Source organism: Chionomys nivalis, chromosome 21 (assembly GCF_950005125.1).
Source record: "Chionomys nivalis chromosome 21, mChiNiv1.1, whole genome shotgun sequence".
Classification (NCBI taxonomy): Eukaryota; Metazoa; Chordata; class Mammalia; order Rodentia; family Cricetidae; genus Chionomys; species Chionomys nivalis.
Genome location: NC_080106.1, coordinates 24,105,669 through 24,126,996, shown reverse-complemented (window position 1 = coordinate 24,126,996; position 21,328 = coordinate 24,105,669). Strand labels below are relative to the sequence as shown.

The 21,328-nt window shown below is 49.1% G+C and overlaps 1 protein-coding gene across 2 annotated transcripts; it reads right to left on the bottom strand.

The window, feature by feature from the left end:
- Positions 1-306: 306 nt before the first annotated feature.
- Tk2 (thymidine kinase 2) lies at positions 307-20,103 on the bottom strand. Of its 2 annotated transcripts, XM_057754151.1 has the most exons (11): positions 19,965-20,013; positions 19,421-19,688; positions 19,270-19,307; positions 16,477-16,551; positions 14,315-14,368; positions 12,298-12,387; positions 10,545-10,618; positions 4,921-5,009; positions 4,385-4,464; positions 2,863-2,943; positions 307-1,964 (listed from the first exon to the last, which is right to left on the bottom strand). In XM_057754151.1, the coding sequence occupies exons 5-11, from the start codon at positions 14,360-14,362 to the stop codon at positions 1,866-1,868; spliced, it is 561 nt and encodes a 186-aa protein (XP_057610134.1). In that variant the 5' UTR covers positions 14,363-14,368; positions 16,477-16,551; positions 19,270-19,307; positions 19,421-19,688; positions 19,965-20,013; the 3' UTR covers positions 307-1,865. The 2 variants fall into 2 exon arrangements, with proteins under 2 accessions (XP_057610134.1, XP_057610133.1); XM_057754150.1 differs by lacking the exon at positions 19,421-19,688 and having other exon boundaries at positions 19,965-20,103.
- Between the last annotated feature and the right edge of the window lie 1,225 nt (positions 20,104-21,328).

Here is a 21,328-nt window from a genome sequence, read left to right as displayed (position 1 = left end):
ATGTACGTACAGGCAAAACAAACACGTAAAAAATAAAAATAGAATTTCATTAAATTAAAAATGAACATACAAGGCAGACATAATGGCTCATGTTATAATCTTAGCACCCAGAAGGCTGAGGCAAAAAGACTACTGAGAGGTCAAGGCCAGCCTGGGCTATGTAGGAAATGTGAAGCCAATCTGGGCTATACAGTAAGACTCTACAGTAAGACTCTACAGTAAGACTATGCAGTAAGACTCTACAGTAAGACTCTACAGTAAGACTCTGATTCAAAAAAGAAAAGAAAATGAAAGAGAAAACTAACATCGGGTTTAGATGTAGAATTTATTGGCTGCCACAGAACAAAAAAAAAAAAAATCACATTTCTCTCCAAAACAAGTATTCTGATTGAGCAGAGGGGCAGGTGCTGGACTGTTCATTTGCAAACTAAAGATGTCCCCACGCCAGGACTGCTGGCACAAGGGTTCCTGCCTCTCGGGTTTATGCTTTATCCCCGTTGGACTGTAAGTACTGATGGATGGTCCCCTTAGCTGCTATCTCTCGTACTACAGAAAGGGCCCAAGAATTGGCCCAAACAGGAGGGATCATCAGCTGGACTCTTGGCCCTCTCTGCGGCCGACTGGCATTCCAGGCACCCACAGAGAGGCGAGGCAGAGCAGGACCATCTGCCACTCACTCGTCGGCAGCCCACCATGCTGCATTTCTCCAGAGTACACGGTAACCGTTCCGAGTCAGCACCCAGTCTTCTCCAGATGCACCCCACCAACTCCAGTGCAATCCCACTCTCCCCAGAGGAATGGTCTTCCTTTCTCTTGGTCTCGACTGGTTCAAGCAGCAGCTGTATCTTTTGTGTGCAGTGACGGCCCAGCAAAGCTAAGGTATTTTCTGATCCACTGAGATGTCTTCATGCTCTGTGGTCCAAGACATCCGCTCAGATGGAAACACACTTTAAGATTAAGGCCACTATGTCTCTCCCCCTGGGGCACAAACACTCAGTAATTCCAAAGGCCCTGCTCTTCACACAAAGGATGGAGAGTGATGGGGACTTAGGAGCCCAGCTCGCTGCCCTTGGCCTCACTCAGCACAGGGCAAAGGGTCCAAGTCCCAAAAGTCTTTTTTCTGACACAGAACGGCATGAAACTGGCAGCAGTCTGGGGAGGGCCTTCATCCTCAGAGACACTGGCACTGTCCAAGGCCAATGCAGATTCCCCTGTGGACACTGAGGGGCAGATGACAAACGGGAAGAGGCTTCAGCTCCTTCGTGCCAAGAAACTCTGGGCTCTGGCCAAATTACAGAGGTGTGCCAAAGACTAGTCTTGTTGGTTCTCCTTGAAACTTGCCCAGGAGTTAAATGGGATGGAATCCATACTGCCAGCTCTTCTCACAAAGAGGAGGGGTGGGGGGCTGGAGCTCAAAGAAGTAGGACTCAGGGGAACAGCTCAGGAGGAGGCAACCTAAGCCAGGTGTCTGAATGGTGCCAGCTCCACTGGGCACTGGCTATATGACCTTGAAGAGTCCCCACACCTATCCGAGCTTTAAATCCTTGCCTGGGTGGAAGGAGGGCTCCCTTGCCCCACTGGCGGCCTGATGCACAGCAGCTAAAACAACACCAGAACGTAGCAAGTGTTTTTCCAAAGGCCTTCAGCCTCAGGAAGCCACCAGGAGGGGCACCTGGGGGAATGTGTACTGCAAGGATCTGACGACAAAAGCCATTTGTCCCATAATGAAAAAACCATAAAGAAAATAGATTTGACCATGTAACAGACCCTCCTGAGAGTAGACGCTTTCAAATGCTCCTAACAGCTAGCCTGGCCCTGTTAGGCTATTCCTGGCACCGTCTTCTAGACTGAGGCCATGTCCAGTCCTACGGGCCATGCTTCCAATTCTCTGGAGTTAATATCCGGGACCGGTTTTGTTCAAAGAGTTCTAACATTTTCTCCAAGTCGTGGTCCGCCTCAATTACCTGGAAATAAAGCAAATAGGTCACAGGCTACACTGAGCAACTCCTTCCTCCCTGGGGAAGAGCAAGAGGCTGAAAGGTCACAAGGGTCAAAACCACATAGCTCCAAGTCCAGGACTCTACACTCTCAGCTGAATTTTCACCCAAGAATCCATCCCGGCATCAGTGCCTTTTCTCTTCATTGGAACTGGGTGTTGGGGCTGTGCTGGGAACTAAACCAGGGAATCAAACATCTAGAAAGCCTTCTGACCCCTTGCTAGTTCCTTAACCCCCTCAGGTTTTCTTTTCACAGGGAAGGAAAACAAACTCTGAACGTTCCCACGGTGCAGGTGTCCCTTGCTGCAGCCCTGCCACCTGCTTCTCAGGGCCAGAACATCTATGTGGCCCACAGCCTGCGGCCATAAACAGAAGCTCAGCGTTCCCTTCTGGACATGTGACTGCTTCAAGTGGTAACTGTCTGCCTAAGGAAGCAGGAAGAGCAAACTGAACACAAGGCAGAAGCAGTAGGACCTATGATAGGAGGACACTGTCACCCCACTGTGCAGTCACAGAGTTTGGAGTCAGTGGCAGTGGGGCCCTTCCACACCCTCAGCCCCTCCCGAGCCGTCACTGTCAGACCTTCTGAAGACGACGAGTCACCTAACCATCAGGAATGGGCTCTGTGTCACCCACCAGCAAACCAGGTCCAGAGGCAGCTCAGGCACTCCTGTGCAGCGAGGCTGGCTGTGTGGGTGACATGTTACTAAGGTAACCAGTCTTTTCTCAAGTCTGAGCAAGTCCCTCTGAGACCTGTCCAGAAACGGGGCAGAGAGAGAAAGAGCTCTTTTCCATGGTATGGGCGACATTCTCTGGGCTTTCTCCCCGTAGGAAAGTCTCCATTCCTGGAGGGACACTGACTTACCAGAACAGGGGCTGCAGCTGGGAAAAGGCTACCAGTGACCAGCCACTCCTCATAGAGGCGGTGAATAGCTCTCAGGTATTCCTGCCACAGAAACACAAAGGCTGTGGGGAGTGGGAAGGGAGAAAAGCCCACCCACCAAAGGTCTCGCAGGCCTACAAGGCAGGTGAGAATTCTTAAGGACTATTAGGAAGTGAATGAACAAAGGACCCTGTAACAACCAACATGGCTGTATGAAAAGCCTGCGGCTTAAGTGGCCAGTGCATCCCCACCACCCACTGGCCTTCCCTAGTCGAGTGTTAAGGCACACCTCCCCACCTGGCACCCCGCTTCTTGCCACTTCTCTAGTGGGAGACCTAGGTCCACCATGAAGTATAAAGCTACCAATGATAAGGTGTACCACCACTGAGCGCCACTATACCTTCCAGCTGGCTTATCACCAAGAGGACTGAATCAAACCTCTCCCCTTACTCAGCTCTCCCTGCCGACCACTCATTACAGAGACTGTCCAGTCCGTAAGGACCACTCCTGTGGGCAGCACAAGGGGGAGGAGATAGAGGCCTCCAAGCCCTTGTTACCTCCATGCTGGGAAGCCCTGCCCACTTACACTCTCAAGCATTCAGCCTGTGTATGCTAGCTGCCCGGGCACCTTCTCCAGCAACTTCTGCCCTCCATCCCAGAAGCTGGCCTACAAACCATGCTGTCGCCTTCTCATACGCACTGGTCTCCCCCTGGGTACTAGGAGGCCAGCTTGTCCTAAAGACCTTGTCAAAACCATTAGTTCAGCTCCTTGCACAGTGGCTTGGAAGGACGCCAGACATGACATTTCTTGGGAGAGCACAGAAATGCCAAGTCCATCACAGCACGGCCTAGGCTGTGGCTGTGGGTGGGCCAAGGCAAAACTCAGCTGGGATTTAGGGATTAGACAGGCCTTTCAGTCCCCCAGCCCAGCGGATCTTGAGTCTAGAGCACCACGGTGTCCCAAAAGAGCTTCAAGGAGAGCCATACACATAAGGTGTGCAGTCCAATGTTACCCAAGCAACTCCTAGGTGCCCGGCCAGGAAACATGTTGAAGGACAGAGGAAGTAAGACCAATCTAAAAGTGCTCACAATGTAAAGAAAATTGGGAACAAATATTGTCAGCATGCTGCAGGTGTCACTGTGAGAGGCCTAGGGGCAAGAGAAAGGCAGTGGAAGGAAGGTCGGGGAAGTGACATCACAGCTAAAGAGGAACTCCTGTACAAAGGCAAATGTGCATATCCATGGTGTGTGTGTGTGTGCGCGCGTGCGCGCGTGTGTGTGTGCCTGTGTGTGTGTACACTATGTGAAGACAAACTACTGTACAAGGGCAAATGTACATATCCATGGTGTGTGTATCCATCCATGTGTGCATGTGTGTACATGCATGTGTAGAGTTTGCCCTCAGCTCTACTTCCTACTTTTTGCTATAGATAACCTTGATGATGTTATGGTGGGCAAGGAGGGGAGGGCCAGCAGAAGAGGGGAAGTGGCTCTAGCCTCTTACCAGCGGAATGACTTTCTCCTCTTCCCTGCACCTCATCTTTAATCTCTGGTAGCAGATTTCAGGAGTGGTTCGGAGATAAACTAAGATTTAAAAACACAAGTGGCTCTGACTGCCGTGCTCCTGGTCCTGAGCGAAGACAAGGACAGCACAGGGCTGGGTGGAGAGGCTATTAGTAAGAGCAGGGGCCTTGGCCCAAGCCTGCTCAGTCTCCAATCCCCTTTATCATGAAGCTTAAAGGAGTTCCATTCCTAGACAGGGTCCAGCAAGCCACTGGCATCGGTCACTCTCCAGTTTCTGTCCCTGCCACACAACACAGAAAAGCCATCAGATCAGAACATATCAGGGGCCTGGACATAGTTGGCCCAGGGGAAGAAAGTTTAAGGAACCATGGCCAGAGTTCCTTCACAGGGAGAAGAAATTCTGCTTGCCTTTGGGAAACTGTGATGGAGAAAGAATCATGATGGTGGAACCTCACAGATAGACTCCAGCTAGACCCAGGGATCCTCCAGGGAAGGGACAGGGAGAGCCTGCCTTACCTATCAGATCAATGGAGACATCAATGTTCCTGATGATCCAATCAAACCACTCAGACAGAATCACATAGTCAACCTCGGGCATCTTTCCGCTGCAAGGAGAATACAGAGGTTTTTATTTAGCCATGTGCTGTGTCATTTCCCCAGAGGACCCAGGGGTGGCTTCTCTTTGCAAGGGCACCGCCAAGAGCACACTGCACAAATGATGACCACGTAGTACTGGCAAGCCCCTCAGCATGTGTCTGATCTTCCACCACCATGCGCTGGCTGTAGTACTGACTGATGGAGAACGCTTTTGGAATTGAACTCCAAGCAGATTAGAGTACTTTAGTCTGTTCTCTGAGCAATGAGGCAGAAGGTTCTGGAAGGATATACTTTCATAACTATTTTGTCATTGTAACCGTTCCTAAGGAGAAAGGGAGTAAGTAAGAGCATGGGACGTACAGAGTCAGAGCCTGAGTGTGCTGAGGAATTTTATGTCGACTTGACAAGACCTAGAGTTATCTGAAAGGAGGGAACCTCCATTGAGAAAATCCTCCATAAGATCCGGCTGTAGGACATTTTTTCAATTAGTGATTGATGGGGGAGGGTCCAGACACCGTAGGTGGTTCCATCCCTGGGCTGGCAGTCGTTGGTTCTATAAGCAAGCAGGCTGAGCAAGCCATGGGGAGCAAGCCAGGAAGCAGCACTCCTCCATGGCCTCTGCATCAGCTCCTGCCTCCAGGTTCCTGCCCTGCTTCAGTTCCTGCCCTCACTGATTTCAATGATGAACTGTTATACAGAACTGAGAGTGAAATAAACTCTTTCTTCCCCATGTTGCTTTTGGTCATGATGTCCACCACAGCAACAGTGACCCTAACCAAAACACAGAGACACTCAATCACCTCATCATGGGAGCCAGCGACGGTTCCACAGTTCACAGTTCAGCTGAAAGTACCTAATGCTCCAAAAACAAAATCACAGGCTGTGTGCTGTGGCACCTGCCTGTTAGCCTAGCACTTAAAAGGCCGAGGCAGGAGCATCTCGTGATTAACAACAACCTGGGCTACGTAAAACTTCAAAGTTCCAGACTAGCCTAGGCTGCATGAGACACATTAAAACAAACCTGATACTTAACTATATTGTTTCCTATTGTTCTGATAGGGCCTTATGGGGCCGATTCCAGCCCCAGCTTCACCCTCAGTCCCACCTGCTCTGTTAATTGTGAGGCTAACCTGGATCCCAGTGTTTCTGTGGCCTAACCACCTCAGGGGAGGTGGGAGGACCTGCCTGTTGTTCCCATGTGCCGGGCGAGTCAATGCCACAACCCCAGCTGAGCCTCACTCCCTTCCTCTCTTCCTGACCTTGAGAAAGGAGGACCAGGCAGTGTGGTAAGATCTTTGCAGTCAATGTCTCAGCCCACGGGGCTTACTACTCAACGGCCTGTCTTAGGATGCTTCCGCACCGCCTCCAGCTTGGCATTACAGCCCAGTGCCCAGTTTCAGAAATTCCTGTTTCTGAGGCTCACATAAAACCCCAATGTTCCTCTTCCACAATTTACACAAAGCTCTCAGGCTGCTGTTGGCACAATTGCACTCACTCTGCCTCCCACCCTCACTGGAAGAGGTGGGCTTCTCCTTTGGGGTGCTCTTCACTTCTTCAAAACCTCAAAGGCAAGAACACTTAGAAATTTTGCTTTGAGGCAGTGGTGGCGCACGCCTTTAATCCCAGCACTTGGGAGGCAGAGGCAGGCAGATCTCTGTGAGTTCGAGACCAGCCTGGTCTACAAGAGCTAGTTCCAGGACAGGCTCCAAAACCAGAGAAACCCTGTCTCGAAAAACCAAAAAAAAAAAAAAAAAAAGAAAGAAAGAAAAGAAAAAGAAATTTTGCTTTGAGGAGATGTAGAGCCCCAATGCATGTCTGTGGGCTTTTCCAGAAATACAAACCTTCGATTACAGACTGCAAAGCCAGGTCCCCACCCCGAGGTCCTCAGGAAAGGATCCAAGGATTCCTAGGGAAACGATCAACCCAGCACTGCCACGTCAGTCATGAGTAGACCCCATCTGTGGAAGGGCTTCCCACTACCACCATTAGCAAGTCTCTCCCTTGGGCATCTCAGGAAGTGGGGAAACACAAACTTCTGGCCTACAGTTGATACCCATACATGTCAGTACCCAACTGAGCTCCCACAGGTAAGAACCTAGTTCTATATTACATGTGGTATAGGCCAGAAAAAAACAGATTGACAATTCAGACATCTTAGTTATAACTGTATTATCCACCATGTGAAACTGGCATGTATTCTTAAAGAGCAAATGAAGACATTCAGATAGTCATATGGGATGATATATAAGCTGGTCACTGACGCCCAAACTGTTTCCTAACTGACACAGGACACATTTACAGTTTTTTATTTGCCTGTTTGATTGGTTGGTTGTTTTTTTCTGAGACAGGATTTTTCTGTGTAGCTCTGACTGTCCTAGAACTCACTCTGTAGACCAAGCTGGCCCCAAACCTGGAGATAAACCTGTCTCTGCCTCCCAAGTGCTAGGATTAAAGGTGTGCCACTTTGCACAAATCTGGATCTATCTGCATCTTTGTTTTTTCAGCACCTTCTGCCTTCAGTGACTACTTCTCATACAGCAGGATGAGATGGGGTGAAGGGCAGAAAGCCCTAAACAATCTCCTCTCTCAATAGCACCCCACTATGACAACCCAGTGTACTGGGCATGTCGGAATTGCAAGAAGAGTGATCTTATAGGAACCCCAAATTCCCTTCTTCCTCCCATTGGTTCTCTGTAGCCCTGGTCCAAAAAACTTTGGTGTGGGAGGTCTTCTGTCTATGTGTTGCTTTTATTGGTTAATGAATAAAGAAGCTGCTTTGGGCCTGTTGACAGGGCAGAGCTTGGGTGGGCAGGGAAGACTAAGCTGAATGCTGGGAGAGAGAAGTGCAGAGTCAGGGAGAAGCCATGAAGCCACAGGAGACAGACGTGCCGGAACTTTGCTGGTAGGCCACGACCTTGTGGTGATGCACACATTAATAAAAATGGGTTAAATTAAGATGTAAGAGTTAGCCAATAAGAAGTTAGAGCTAATGGGTCAAGCAGTGTTTTAATTAATACAGTTTCTGTGTGGTTAGTTTGGAGCTGGGCAGCTGAGATGAATAAGTGGCCTCCTTGCAACAAAACTTTTCTCCATGAAAACAGAAAGCCTTTGGCTGACAGCTGCCCCACTTTCTGCCTGGAAATAAACCTAGGAACCTTTACAACAAAGATAGTGCAAAACCCCAACCAGCAAACCAGAGGCAGCATGTATGAAGGAAACCATAGGCTGGGTGCAGGAAAGAAGAAATCTTGCACCATAAACCCTGTCCTAAGGACAACTCTCAGAACTCAATCTTTTTTTCCATAACAGAAGGTCTACTCCCCAGGGAAAGGGCCAAGGTATAGGAATGGTGGACTCCTTCAACACGTAGTGGCTGGCATTTGCTGGACCTCATTCCTTACATCATGCTCCTCAACCAGAAGGTGGCTGACAAATCCAGAGATTCCCAGGCCCGGCCCAGCAGGACTAAGGAAACTTGTGTATCAGTAGGTTGCCCAGGAAGAGATGGAGAGACATAGCAGACTCAACCACACAATACATGGGAGCTCAGGACCAGCAGGAGCACTGCCCCCTGAAAAATACGTGTATGAAAGAGAGCAGGCACTAAGGAACAAATTGGCTGGAGACCAAAACCATCTACCAGGAGTGAACAAGCAGTAAGCAAGGTCCTCCCGACTTGTTTAGATTAGGGCACTAAAGAACAGACTGTATCTGCCCTCAAAAAGCATAAGATCCATCTGGGGACAAGTAACAGCAATAAAACCATCATGTTAAGTTGAACCACATGAAACTGCCACTTTTATATATTAAAATTAGACAATGTTAGCAATGCAAATAAATGTCTTAAATACTACAAAGGAAATCATTATTAAAAGTAGCAGGGGGGGAAGGGCTGTGTAGCTTAGCGGTAAAGTATTTATCTGTATATACGACAACCTGGGTTTGATCCACAGCACTACACAAAAAGCAAAACCAAGGAGCCTCTACCCATTTATACAAGATCAGGGAGCTGGAGAGATGGCTCAGCAATTAGGAGTAGATGTTCTTGCAGAGGACAGGTTTCGATTCCCAACACCCACATGGCGGCTCACAGCTGTTCACAGCTCTAGTCCATGGGGATCCAATGCCTTGTTCTGACCTCTGTGGGCACCACAGATAGACACACATAAAAAATAAAAATAAATAAATAGTTTTAAAAAGAGAGAGATGGTCAGGAAGGGCTGGTGCGGACCAATAAGGACAGCTGTGGACGGGAGGGAGGGCTCTGGGGAGCCAGGAACATCCTGCACAGGATCAGGACCAGCTCTCAGGAGGTGTCCACATCACTGGGAGCTGGGGCACTGATAAGGACAGGGAACCACGCACACACTTGACGCCAAAGCATTGGATGGTCCCCTAGAAGCCTTCCAACTATCAAAAGACTGTGCCCATGAGGACAGAAGCCAACTCTGAGTGAAAAGTCACAAACTGCATAAACACTGGGCAGGCTGACTACTCTAGTCTTCCCAAATCTTCATCCTCCCAGTAGCCTTGCACTGTGCCAGGGGCTCCTGTGAGCACAGGACCGTGGAGTATCAGCAAGGGCGGAGCAGCTGTGCAGTGCTGGTCTATCTCCACTTTTGCTCTACGTACCGCAGGCAATGAAAAGCCCATGCTTGCTTCTGGTCCCAAAGGGGATGGCAGGCAAGAGGAAGAGAAATGCGCTCCCCTGGTTACCCTAGCCAAACCCATTCTAACCAAGCCCATTCTAGTCTAGCTCATTCCCAGACATTTTACTAAGCTCAGCCAAGGTAAAGGGAGCCACCTGGAGGACCTCCCAAGTGATCTGGCAATAAAGGAAGGTGGCTATCACTACTGGGTTTTGTGGTTGTTATATAATATTATAAAGCAACAGAAACTCATCAGTACTGTCGGTACCATATCTATCAGGTGAATAGGCAAACTCCAACATCAATGGTATAAGGCTGGGGAGATAGCTCTGTTGGTCAACTGTCTGTGTAAGCATGAGGACCCGAGTTCAACTCCCAGATCCCATGTAAAAAGCTCAGGCATGATGGTATCTGCTTGCAAACCCAGCACTGGGCAGTAGAAACAGGCAGATCCCCGGGGTATGCTGGCCAGCCAACCTAGCCTACTCAGTAATAACCAAGCCAGTGAGTGACCCTGTCTCAAAAAAGCAAGGCAGAGGACTAGAGAGATGGCTCAATGATTGAGAATATCTATTGCTACTGCAAAGGACCTGGTTGGTTCCCAGCACCCAAATGGTGGCTCACTACCATCTATAACCCCAGTTCCACAGGCCCAACACCCTTTCCTGACCTTTGTGAATATTAGGCACACACATGGTTCACATGCATACATGTAAGCAAAAAACCACTCATACACTTATAGAATTAAATAAATCTAAAAAAAAATAAAGCAATATAGATAGCTCCTGAGGACCAACACCCACGGTTGGCCTTTGGCCTCCACACACACACACACACACACACACACACAAAATCAGAGGTTTCATAAATGATAGACTATATAAACTACAGTACCTTCTATACAGGTTTTCTACAAAAATGTATCTTGCGCTGTAAATTGACCTTTCCATCAACCGTACAGGCGACATCTAAAGGAATGGAAAAAGTGATTTACTCTCAGGTGAAGCAGAGGAGGCTTCAGGAAGCCCTGAAACCGTGCCCCACCCCTCTTGCCCTTGCCTGTGTCCCTCCCATCTTTGCTGACCATCAGGCTGTGAGGAGAGGACAACAGGATGGCAGAAGACATCATGTGCCATGAGGCTCAGTGTGTCTCCCTGCACCCTGACCTGACCCATGCTGAAGTTTAGAGGACAAAGGACAGCAAAGGTGGCAGTGTGGGGGAGGGGGTGGGGTGCTGCCAGCAGCACTGCTGCACCTCTGTCACAGGAGGGGAGACTCAGCTAGGATACGGAACATGCTAGCAAAGCTGACAAGTACTATCCAATTGACGCAGCCTGGTGAGTGGAGCCCTGAGACAGGGAACTTGTTTACTTGAGGACCAGAGTGTCTGAGGCAACCCCAGAAGGCTAGGGTTGGGGAAGCATTCTGGAGACTCTGCCTGCTGAAGCTGGGCAGTTCTCTGCCCAGCAGGGAAGAGGATGACTGGACATCACCTTTCTGCAAGTTGCTCACACCCTTCATGAATCTCTTTCCTTCAGCTACAACGCCCTTTGGGAAGCAGAACGGACTTCTACCCTGACACCTGTGGGCAGACACAGTGTGGCCCACAGCAGCACAGGTATTCAAACCTACAGCCCACTCTCTGCCCACCTGTCTGCTGCCCAGGATCTGTGCACCTGTCGTTCCTTCTGTCCTTTCACTGCATGCTGCTCCTATCGTTCTTTGCCTGTTTTTTCTGGCTCCCTCTTCAGCCACCCTCTCTCCTGCTCAGTCCAATCAGCTCTGTCTCTGCCTCCTTAGCAGGTGTCAGCTGTATCCCATGATATTCACACCATTAGCTATAACTCAGAGTGCCCACTTAGGCAAGGCAGGGCAAACCAGGGGGAACGATGCTAACTGTAGGTGTTCTGCTCTCTATCACTGAAGGAAACATCTGGGGAAGGAGAAACTCATTTACATCTGTCGATCTGAAAAGACTGGTATCAACAGAAGAATGGTAACTGCAGTTGTAGGTAACCAGACTTGGCTCCAACCGCTCAGCCTAATGACGATGCCAATGTCTTGTTTCCTACATGGAAAGGCTCTGGCTGTGTATAAAGCTTTGCCCACAGGTGTCTGTCACTCATGGTCCACCTCATCTCCTAAGACACTCTGCTCCTGCCGACACAAGGGCCTCAGCAGCCCTGTATGTCCTGTCCTGCCTCAACACCTGGCTGAACAGCGCTGGCCATCTGTTACCCAAGGTGAATCAGATTCTTTCAAGAATGTGAAAGCCAGACTCCACGGCGGTCTGATCAACAGTTCTCAAACATGCATTCAGGAGTCCTGGACAGCTGGATAAAGCACAAACTGCAAGACCTCAGCCCTAGATTTTCTGACTCAGTAGATCTGGAGAGGGGCTAGGAAATGTGTAAGTCCCCAGGTGACAGTGCTGCTACACCCTGATTAGATGATGCTAAGTCTACCGGTGGTCAAATCACAAAAACACGAGCTCAGGAGGCATCAGGAGACTGGCTGTAGTCAGAGAAGACTGTATGGAATGAAATACCAACAAATTTTGTCAGGAGACTTCCCTCTCAGACAACATCCTGAACTTGAAGGATGCTTTGCTTTGTTTGATAAGTTTGGAAGTTAGGTCTGTCTGTACCTGAGGACAAGTGTGCTGGTCCAGCATGGTGAGTTGCACGTAGGTCTGCAGTGTGAGGCCCCATCGACTGGCATTGTGGTACATTAGGCCCTGCAGAACAAAAGGCAAGGCACTTTGCATCCAAGTGGCAAATGCAGGCCCCAGGTCTACCAGTAACTGAAAGCCATTTCCAGAAACCTACATGGGCAAGGCTGGGGCCAGAGGTGGAATCAGGACAGATGAAGGGCTCTCAGAATAGGGTGACAGAGACACTTGTGAATGCAGTTACAACAGCCAGACAGAGATGCACTGTGCTCCCCAAGGAAGAAGCACTCAGATATTCACAGAGTTGACTTTGAGTTTCCCTGTGATCTACTCTCCATCCAGCAGTCAAAGTGAGCTTGTTAATGTCTCCCTCTGCTCCAACCCTTCTAGGGACTTTGCATGGTATTCAAATCAAATCCAAACCTCCATCCTGGTCCACAGGCCCTAGAAATCCGCAGCCATCCTCTTGTCTCTTACCCTTCTTCCTCTGGCCAATCAGCTTATAGCCACATGTGCCTCCTTAGTGTTCTACAAACATGCCAAGCAGGGCATTTGAACCTGCCTCTTTACTCTTCCTCCTGATGTCTGCAGGACTCCCTCCCTCATGCGTGGGTCTCTGCCCAGATGCTACCTTAACAGAGAAGCGTTCTCCTGCTACCCTACGTAAACAGAGGCAGCCTGCAATCCTGTCACCTACACACACACTTGGACTCCGGTCGGCTCACTAAGAACTCTCTGCTCCTCCCTCTGCAGTGTGATATATAGTCATCAAAAAAGATGCTTCCTTTGGACTCCCACCTTAAGCTTTATGGGGCACATAAGGAAAATTAAATCAGCCTTTGATCACTCAACAGTCACCAAATCTCTAAGGACAAAATTAGAGGAAATCTGTCCAAGCTCTTTCTATACTAGACACGTCTCTCCTGGGCTGAAGAGCGCTGTGCGAGACATGAAATGAAGGCCCAGGTTAGTTGATTCTGTGGGTTCTCTCTGGAAAGCTTTCGCAATCTTGTGGTGTCCTAGATCCCTCTGGCTCTTACAATCCCTCCTCCCCCTCTGCCTCAGGGTTCTCAGAGCTTCACATAAGATTTGGCTGTAGGTCTCTGCATCTGTTTCCATCCGTTGCTGGGTGAAGCCTCTCTGATGACAATTCACCCACATTCAGCCATCCCATTCTTCTTTCTAACTGTCTCCTCCATCCTCACACTGATATTAGTGCCAGCAGACCAGAGGCTTCACGTTGCTCAGTGCCCTTGTATGCAGAGCAGTGTGTGCCATGTAGAGGGCAGGTGATGAGTGCTCGCTGACTGAATGAGCAAGCCGACACGAAAGGCTGGGCAGTGCAGCTGCATCCTACCAAACAGCAGCAAGCACAGTAGACGCAGGTGCTGCTGCTGTGGAAGTGAGTCTAATGAACTCCAGGAGGTGCTGTCTGTCAGAGGACTGCAAGGCACTGCTCAAACTGCAGTTGTCTTAGCTGGGAGACACTAAGCACACCTAGAACATGGGATGGAGCCCAGATCCAAGACCCCTTTCTTCATCCCCTCTGCTAGTGTCTGCTTTCTGTCCATCATTTTCAAGCAGGCCACATGGGGCTTTCTGGGCGGAGGGGAGAGAAGAGGCACAGCACAGCCCTGGCGTCCAGGCCCTACTTGGGAGGGAAGATAGGTGGCTTCAGGGTAAACAACGGGGGATCCATTACTAGATAATAAAGCCCAAAGCCAAATCAGAGGCTTATCTAGAAACACGATGACCTAGAACTAGGTTCAAGGAAAGCTGAGCCACTTGGAATTGTTAAAGACAGCTGACAGAATTCCTGGTTTTGTGCACGCCCACCCAAGCCTTAGAAATCTCTGACTTGCTATTCTCCTTTCTTGCGAATCAGCTAACAGTGGAGACAAAGAGCGGGTGTGCTTGGACTCGGGTTCCAGCACCGCCACTCCTAGGTACTCACAGGGAAGCTGGCAGTTTGCACAAGAAGCAAAGCACTCACCAGGGGATTGTGGCCTCGGACATTTCTCCACTTGAGCACAGGCTCCATTAACACCTGCGAGGAAAGAACACACACTAACAGCGCGCCATGTTTAGAAGACAGACAGACGGGCAGGCACTACTGTCTGGGTGCCAAGGGTGGGCCAAATGAGCTAGGCCTCTGAAAGGCCACAGCTCCCTCTAGGTGGGGTCTTCCTGTGACTTCCAGAAGTGACCCTGTAAATAACTGAGAACCAGCTCAGTCTGCAGTGGGGCGGGCTTACCAAGGTCAGCCGAGTTCTTCCCAGCTTGGAGACAAACAAGGGTGGCGTCCCTGGAATTCACAGCCTGAGCTGGAACCTGGCCCCATGTGCACTACTGTATGGGTCAGGGCTTTCTACGGCACAGATCCAATTATATAAATGTAGAAATTGACATACAAGAAGAAATTCATTAGCAAAATTGGCTCATGTAATTATGGAGGCTAAGAACTCTGCCTTGTGACAGGTTGTCTAAAGCTGGGATCCCAGGGACGCAAGCAGCACAGCTCAGTCTAGATCCAGGGAAGTTATTGGTGTAATGTTAGGTATGAAGCTGAAAGCCTGGGACCTGGGGCTAAGTCCCAAAGTCCCAAGGCTGGGAAGCCTGAAGTTTTGATGTCCCACAGCAGAAAGAAGAGAAAGGAAATTCTTTTCTTTCCTTTTTTGTTCTATCCAGGTCCTGTAGCCAATTATAAGTCCTCATGCATATTCCCTACTTAAAAATCCACCAATTGACTATCAGTCTCCCCTGGAAACACCCTCTAAATGTGCGCAGAAATCACGCTTCAGTAGTCCTCCAGCCTCCTTATTCACGGGGGAGTGCACAAGATCACCAGTGCACGCCTGAAGCATCACATACAGCAAGCCTGGTACCTGCCGTCTTTCTCCTATGCTAGACAGAGTGACGATTCACACGGGACAGAGTAAGATGGCACGAGGTTTCACAGGGCACATCCAACTACAACGCATAATTTAAATTTTATAAATTGTTTAAATCTAGAATGTTATATTTAATATTTTTACATCCTAGTTGATATTGGGTAACGGAAACCACATCTGAGTGTGGAGGCTGCTGTAGTCTTTAATGTAGTCAGGCTGCTACCTAAAATTAACTATCACCCCATATAAATTTTAAACGCCGATTATCTTTGCTTTCCTCCTCTCAACAGAGGTAACAATGCTGACCTCAGAGAGGTTTTGCATATAAAGCATGCTAACATGGTGCATTGGATGGATATTAGCTTTTGCTGCTGCTTCTGTTGTTAATTGGCCCCAAGGTCGATAGTGAGAACATAAGCACTTTGCAAGTTCTACTGAGAGGTTCACTACTCAAGACAAGGGCTGTGATCCTACGTGCTGGTCTGATGATTGATGAGAGACATCAGCCAACACTGACAGCTACTATTAACTGCTGAGAGGACACAGCCCCAAACCAGCAAAGAGGAAATATACCTGAGGAAACTGGCAAACCTCCCAAGTCTCCTTGCCCAGTGGAGTCACACAGGACACAATTTTCCCAGCAATAAGTTCTAACAGCTCGTGCAAATGCTGTCTACCAGGGAAGCTGGCCTAGACATGGGGGTTCAGGGACATCACAGGTACACATTAGGACCTTGACATTCAGCCACAGATGTTCCTCTAGTTACAGTGGGGCTATGTCCTGACCTGAAAACAGAGCAGGCTGAAAATGCATTAACTATACTAATCTACTGGGTATCACGGTACATCACAGTATGGCGTCTACTGAATGTATTCTGCTTTTGCAGCACTGTATAGCAAAAACTAAAAATAAATAAATAAAATCCGAGGTTGACAAATCATGACTTGAGAACTATCTGAGGTCCAAATTGAGAATGCTGTGATAAATAAATGCCCCAATCCCAAGGACTTAGTATGAAACATACAATGTAAGCAGTTCATTTATCACATTAACACTGACTTCCTGTTGACACACTAATATCTGGGGTGTCTCAGGGTGCTCTTTTTGCTCCACTCCACGAGGCTTTTAAAAACGCTAGATCACACGTGCGGACTGCACTGGCGGCTGACAGCATCCTTCTGTTTGACGGGGCTATCTGTGCCCTGCATAACTTATCCCACTGAGGCATTTCAGGTTTCTTCAAGCCCAGTGTGGGTGCCGTACCTCGACATCTGCTGTATTGGAGAAGAACTCCAGGCATGTTGTCTTCCCACTTGCAATATTGCCCTCCACACAAACCTGGCAGAAGACAGATGTGCATTAGGAATGGAAATCAAGCACCCCGAGAACAGGAAGGAACCACTAGATTAGGGTAAACAGCCCAGTTGGTCCAGTCTAGGAATCCCCCAAAGTTCCACTCAGCAGTTACAGAAAAAGCATCCCCCGTCCTGCCCTCTACTGAAAAATCAGGCGATCCATCCACACCAGAGCCAGTCCCTCTCTTTTTGTTAACAAGCTGGGAGTCGACCCCAGAGCCTCACACGTGCCGATCAAGCTGTCTACCACTGAACTACATCCTCAACCCGATCCAACGTGCCTTCCCTTATATCACCTGAGCCCACACACAGCTTGTCTGCCCAGTCCAGTCCTGAGCCTTTCCCTAGTCTCACCCTTCAGATTGCAGTATGTCAGCTACAAAAATGACTCTGTAACCCGAGTCTTATCAATGGCTCTGAGGTTGAAAAGCATGTGTATGCTGTCTAGGATCCAACCCACTGACTTGTACAGAGAAGCCGCTCTCAATCACTGACTGGTATCAGCAAAGAAGAGAAGAAAAATAGGAGCAGAGACTTTTACCAGAGGTGTGCAGCCTCTGCCACTATGTTTAACCTCCCTAGACACTGGGAAGGGGATCCAAATGTTTTTCACAGAACAGAAAACTGAAACTCGCAAAAGGGGTTCAATAAGTGAAACCAGACTGAGCCTACACCCTAGACATAATGGCTGCCACCTAGGGAGGCATGCCCAACAATTCCAAGGCTCAGCCTGGCACTCCCGGTGATACAGACCGAGTGGTGTTGGCTCCAGCAGATCACAAGAGGTGCACAGTTCAGCATAAGACAAACTGGTCCTTACGAACATTCTTACACATCCTCTGGGTCACTCAGAGAAGTGCGGACTCTATCAGACAGTGATACACACAGCCTACACACACAGGCTGGAAGTACCCATAGATATGTGATGATCTGCAAAGGCAGTCATCCTGGCAGGTGGGTGGAATTTATACCCAAGCCCACAGGCCCCTTTTCAGGACCTTAGGTGGCCCCTGTCACATTCTACCTGTGACACCTATCACAACAGGCCCCCACACCCAATATAAAACTCTCCCTAGTAAGTACACTGTTGATTGGCAGAAAAGGTCTCCAGCCTTGAACCTAGCAAGTACCCAGAAATGGACCATGACACTTCCCACAGATGCCAGGCCACCCTCTAATCCCACGTCCATGCCAGTTCATCCCTTTAGGACCCAGAGTAAATACAAAAATGAACCCAAGGTAGTAGGGGGCAGGCAAGAAGAAACTCTGCAGGGCACCACCGGGCCTTCTGTTGCTGTTCTTCCCCGGAAACTACTTTTCCTCTCCCCTCGAAACCCAAAAGGAACTCGAGCTGGACATCATTCATTCATTACAAGGACTCCAGTGTTTCAGAGACCATTGGAAAACAATTGCCCCTATCCCCACCAGAAAACCCCAAAAAGATGGTAAATGTAGGCTTCACATGTGCTCAGCCAGCACCCCACCCGCTCCTACAATCCTTCACAATAGAGCAAGCAATATATAAACAGGAACACAGAAGGAAAAAACATCAGGCAAAGGAAGGCTTCTATTTTCATTTGTTTGTTTGTTTATTTATTTAAACGAGAGCTCACTCTGTAGAGACTGGCCTGGAACTTGTAATCCCCCTGCATCAGCCTTCTGAGTAGGATTACAGGCATACGCCACCACACCCAGCCCAGGCCCTTCTTTTATGGATGTACAATGTGTGGGCAAGTACATGCACTCACGAATGTGCACCCAGAAAGCAGACTTCGGGTACCCTCCTCTATCATTCTCCACCTTAACTGCTGAGGCAGGTCTCTCTGAAACTGAACCATATCAAACAGCCACACTATGGCCAGTGAATCCTTGGGAGTTTCCTGTCCCTGCTTCCCAGCGCCGGGATGGCAGGCACATGCCTTGCTTTTTATTCAAGGGCTGGGGTCCCCACGCTTACACAACAAGCACTTTTCCCATTGAACACCCCCCCCCCCAAGTCTCTGCCTGGGTCCCTTTTATTTGTTTGTTTTGTTTTTCGAGACAGGGTTTCTTTATGCTGTCCTGGTTATCCTGGAACTCACTCTGTAGACTAGGCTGGCCTCAAATTCAGAGATCCGTCTGCCTTTGCCTTCCGAGTACTGGGATTAAAGGTGTGCACCACCACCTCCTGTGCCTAGGTCCTTCTTAAAGTAATGTCTAAAAACATTTTATTAGGGGTGTATGACCACAGAAAAAATTTAAGTCATCACATAGAAAATATCACCCATAATTTCAATGCAAAGATACAAACACCATTTCCTCCTGGCTTGTTTCCCACATGAGGCCTGCTATGTGTCTAGCAATTCATAAGCTAAACCTAGTCCCAAGCTCACAAGGGAGGGTAGGAAGGAAAGGAATAGGATTACAAAAAACAGAAGGGCGTGCTGTCAAAGTACACAGACAGTCTCCAGCCACATCTGACTAGGATGCGCGCCTACCCCACGTCTCAGTCTGGTGCTGAGAAAGGAATTTACCTCCTGCTCGCTAAGCACACGCTACTAACTGAAATCCGCCCCCACTCTCATCCTCGCTTTTTTAGTTATTTAGAGATGGATAGCGTCTCGTACTTGTTTCTTCATGTGGGCACATAATGCTTTCCTCTCCGGCTCAAAAGATGAAGACATTCTTCTACACTGGAGAAGGCATGCAAAGAGGAACTTACCACTGCTTTTTTCTCTTTATCATTTTCTCTATCTTTATCTAAAAAAGAAAGGAAATTCGTGTTTCAATTATCCATTCTTCTCTGTGCTAATCTGATAAATAACCACAGTCATGTTTAGATTTGTTTCTTCTCGACTTAAAAAATGTTTTACCATTCTCGGGATCCTCTATGGTTGGGTCTTGAATGTGATATCGTGCACTATTTGGGCTTGCGTACTTTCCTTCGCTTGGTATATTCTACTTTCCGTTCTCCCCTGTATCATGTGCCTAGGATCTCCACACTGGACACAAGGAATGACCTACACTCAAGAGATTCCGAAGGGCGGCTGGTGGGCTTAGGCTCAGAGCTGCGACCCAGGCTGTCTGTTCTCTTGGCCAAGGCTGGCGACACTGCCAACTCTCGGAAGAGGAGGAGTCCCACTGCCAGCAAGAGTGGAAGAAATTCAGAAGCATGAACCCGCCCTCTAGGTCGGCAGGCACCTGTATCCACAGAGAGCTGGTAAAAGGCAGCTCCGCCCCTTCTCCTCCCAAGGCCTAAAGAATCTGACCAGGAAACCGGACGGACGAGAAGCCGCGCTGGAGCCCCAAGTGCGGGTCCTCACAGTTCCTTCGGGCACCGGGGAAGTCCGGGGACTTGCAGGGGAGGGGGAGGGGACCAGCGTGGCTTCTACGAGGCGGCAAAAAACTACTAGTTACCCGGAGGCCAGGCGCGGTGAGGTGCCCACAGCGGCCCGGTGCCCGAAACGAGGCTCCCGGGGCTTCCGGGGCTTGCGCTACGCAGCGACCGGGCAGCCCAGGCACCTAGGGGCCGCAGCAGCATAGCCCCTTGTTGATGTGTTAGCCCGACTTCCTTCCGGTGCTCATTAGAGCCCCGCCCCACCCCTCTCCAGGCCCCGCCCCTTAAAAGGGTCCTCGCGTTTTTCTCCTAGGTTTGCCGGGAGAGATTCAAAGTGAAGATTACACAGTTTACAGCCGGTAGAATGCACCCCTTACCTAGCTAGAATTAGAGAATGGATGGATAATAACTCCAGGAGCTGACATTAGCATGCCAGATTATTTCATTGATTGCCTGCTCCATGCACACCTGGCACGCGCCTACTAGGGTTGTCCTGTATTTTCCTTCTAAGAATTCTGCAGGAAGACGTTGTCATTCCCATTTCCCAAGCGCGTCCTCGAAGAATTGGGCTTGCTTCAAAGGACCCTAGGTTTAATCCCCCCCAAAAAAAAAGCAGAGTGAAGAACGTAAGGAGAACTGGGATGTAAGCCACTGTTTCCCAAGCTCGCAGTCGTTGACCTTGCCAACATTGGGACTGTAATGTTGACCTCGGGAAGACACAACCAATATCTCCACTGAACGGACTCAAAAGGATAAGAAGAAAGCATGAGACAACCCTCACTTGTAAAAAGGTAGCAAAAATAAGCCATAATTAGGTGCCCCTTGCATCTGTCCCCAACCAATAAGCCCCGCTGTCACCACCTTGTATGTGACAGTTACAATGTGTGGGTAAAGAAGCTTCCCACTTCTTCCAGGTTGCAAGATATTGTCCTCTTGGACGACAGTTTCAATTTTTATCTTACTTTTTAGATCTGTCCCCAGAAGCCATCACCCTAACTGGACTTCCTGTTTACTTGCTAGGCACCTAGCAAAGGCAACTAGAATCTTGAAAATCAAAGTCAGCGGGTTTTTTTGGGTTTTGTGTGTGTGTGTGTGTGTGTGTGTGTGAGAGAGAGAGAGAGAGAGAGAGAGAGAGAGAGAGAGAGAGAGAGAGAGAGAGAGAGAGAGAGAGAGCGTGTTGGGGTGAGGTTGTTGGTAACTGCCGATCAGATTCAGCGGAATGAACTGGTCTTAGTTGGGCAGGGTCCAGTGAGGGAAAATGGACTGGGGTGGTGTGCTGGTTCATTCTTATCAACTCAACACAAACTGGAAACTCTTGGGAAGAGGGAACCTTGGTTGAGGAACTGACTGCATCAGACCGGCCTGTGGGCACGTCTATGGGGCATCTTCTTGTTGCTAGTAGATGAAGGAGGGGTTACCTACCCACTGTGAGTCATGCTGTCCC